The 2,431-nt window shown below is 47.8% G+C and overlaps 1 protein-coding gene across 1 annotated transcript; it reads right to left on the bottom strand.

The window, feature by feature from the left end:
- Positions 1–1,227: 1,227 nt before the first annotated feature.
- On the bottom strand, positions 1,228–2,179 carry gpbar1 (G protein-coupled bile acid receptor 1). The gene has a single exon (XM_060827719.1). It carries the CDS (start codon positions 2,116–2,118, stop codon positions 1,228–1,230), a length of 891 nt encoding a protein of 296 aa, XP_060683702.1. The 5' UTR covers positions 2,119–2,179.
- Between the last annotated feature and the right edge of the window lie 252 nt (positions 2,180–2,431).

The raw sequence follows: 2,431 nt of genomic DNA on the forward strand, positions 1-2,431 counted from the left end.
GGGGTGACCTTATAGAGGTTTACAAAATTATGAGGGGCATGGATAGGATAAATAGACAAAGTCTCTTCCCTGGGGTGAGGGAGTCCAGAGCTAGAGGGCATAGTTTTAGGTTGAGAGAGGAGAGATATAAAAGGGACGTAAGGGGCAAACTTTTCACGCAGAAGGTGGCAAGTGTTTGGAATGAGCTGCCAGAGAAAGTGGTGGAGGCTGGTGCAATTACAGCATTTAATAGGCACTTGGATGGGTATATGAATAGGAAGGGTTTGGAGGGATATGGGCTAGGTGCTGACAGGTGGGACTAGATTGGGTTGGGATATTTGGTCGGTATGGACGGGTTAGACCGAAAGGCCTGTTTCCATGCTGTACATCTCTATGACTCTATGATCAGCTGTGATCTCAATGAATGGTGGCGTAGACTCGATAGACTGAATGGACTACTTCTGCTCCAACATCTCATGGTCTTAATATCTCATGTTAATGACCTTTTATCTAATGCTCCAATTAAGTGAGGGGGGCAAGATTTAAAAAGGGACCAGAGGGGCAACTTTTTCATGCAGAGGGTGGTGTGTGTATGGAATGAGCTGTCATGCAGAGGAAGGTGTGGAGGCTGGTACAATTACAACATTTAAAAGGCATCTGAATGGGTATATGAATAGGAAAATTTAAAGGGATATGGGCCAAATGCTGGTAAATGGGACAAGATTGAATTAGGATATCCGGTCAGCATGGATGAATTGGACCAAAGGGTCTGTTTCTGTGCTGTACATCTCTACACCGACTCTCCGAAGAGCAACCCACCCAGACCCATTCCCCTACATTTACCCCTTCACCTAACACTATGGGCAATTTAGCATGGCCAATTCACTTAACCTGCACATTTTTGGACTGTGGGAGGAAACCGGAGCACCCGGAGGAAACCCACACAGACACGGGGAGAATGTGCAAACTCCACTCAGAGTCACCTGAGGCAAGAATGCACCCAGGCCTCTGGCGCTGTGAGGCAGCAGTGCTAACCACTGAGCCACCGTGCCGCCCCATTTATATCTGAGTAGGCAGCCTCAGGTTTCCAGTCTGCTCTGAGAGAGGGTATCCCTGACAGTGCAACACTCCTTCACACTGGATTTGTGCTGAGGATTCTGCATTGCAGGTGTAAACCCACAACCTTCTGGGTTGGAGCTAAAAGTGAATACCTCAATACTTCGGAAATAAATAGCCGATAACAAAGATTCAGTTGACGCTAGCGTCACTGCCGCACATTTGGCAAACCCTTCGGAAAATTTTTCGCCACAGTTTGAAATATTCCTTGTTGTTGAAGACTAGGATGAAGGGGACAAAAGCAGCACTGCTGGTTCCTAAACAGGACAGGATGATGCGCGTCCTCGAACCACTGTTTTTCACAAAGAACGAGACGTGGATGAAAACAATGTAAGGGACCCAGCAAACCAGGAAGGTTATAAACAGCATCATGACACACTTGGTGTATTTAAAGTCCAGTTGTTTCTCAAGAGAAGCTGAGTCACTGTGCACTGCTCGATGCATCTTCTTAATTGCTTTCATTTGCTTTCGTGCCACGTGGAGGACTTGGCTCGTCATTGCTGTGATGGCTAAGATGGATGGGATAAGCAGGCCGTACATCTCCAGGTAGATGTAGGCTGGGGGGAAAATCCATTTGAAATAGCAATGCGGGGCACCAGGGCTCCAGTTGTTCCAGCCAAACAGGGGCAACGAGGCAAACAGCAAGGGCAGGAGCCAGGCGGTGAATATGACTATGGGGACATACTTGTGAATCCAGGAAATGGCATACTGGAAAGGAGAGATGATGCAGACGTACCTGTCATAGTGAACCACCAGCAGGTTGGAGAGGAAGGCCAGGAAGATGAAGTTTGGGAAGAGATGGAAGAAGAAGCAGACCTGGAAGGCAAACTCACTCTTGAAGTTCATCATGGGGATGGAAGGCAGGATGATGCCAGTGGCGAGGCCAGCCAGCAGCAAGCTCAGGAAGTAGTAGTTAGTGGGGTTGTGAAGGCTCTTGTTGCCGATGATCCCCACCATGATGAACAGGTTTCCTATGATGATGATGCTGGAGAGAGGAACCGCGATCAAGGTGATCAGAGCCATCTGGGAAGCAAGGCATGTGTCTGGATTTGAGATGTTGAAGCATTCTTCATCCAAGCTCTCATTCATATCACACACCCTGAGCTCTACCTTCAGGTGCAGAGAAATCCCATCAAATCCCAAGACTAGTCTGAGAGCAATTCAAATTTCAGAGGCTGACACATCAGAGAGTTATCAAGAGGACATTGAGTGGGATTCACTTCTTTGAAGAACAGGTCTGAGCCCACTCACCATCTATCCTCCAAGAGACTTGCTCCTATGAGTTTCCCCTTCCAATGGCAGGGTAACTGGTTAAAAGCTGCGATCCACCAGAGGT

This window comes from Hemiscyllium ocellatum, chromosome 7 (assembly GCF_020745735.1).
Source record: "Hemiscyllium ocellatum isolate sHemOce1 chromosome 7, sHemOce1.pat.X.cur, whole genome shotgun sequence".
Classification (NCBI taxonomy): domain Eukaryota; kingdom Metazoa; phylum Chordata; class Chondrichthyes; order Orectolobiformes; family Hemiscylliidae; genus Hemiscyllium; species Hemiscyllium ocellatum.

Bases quoted from the DNA above. Each gene is read 5' to 3' on its own strand.
- gpbar1 (XM_060827719.1), bottom strand. From the start codon at position 2,118: ATGGCTCTGATCACCTTGATCGCGGTTCCTCTCTCCAGCATCATCATC.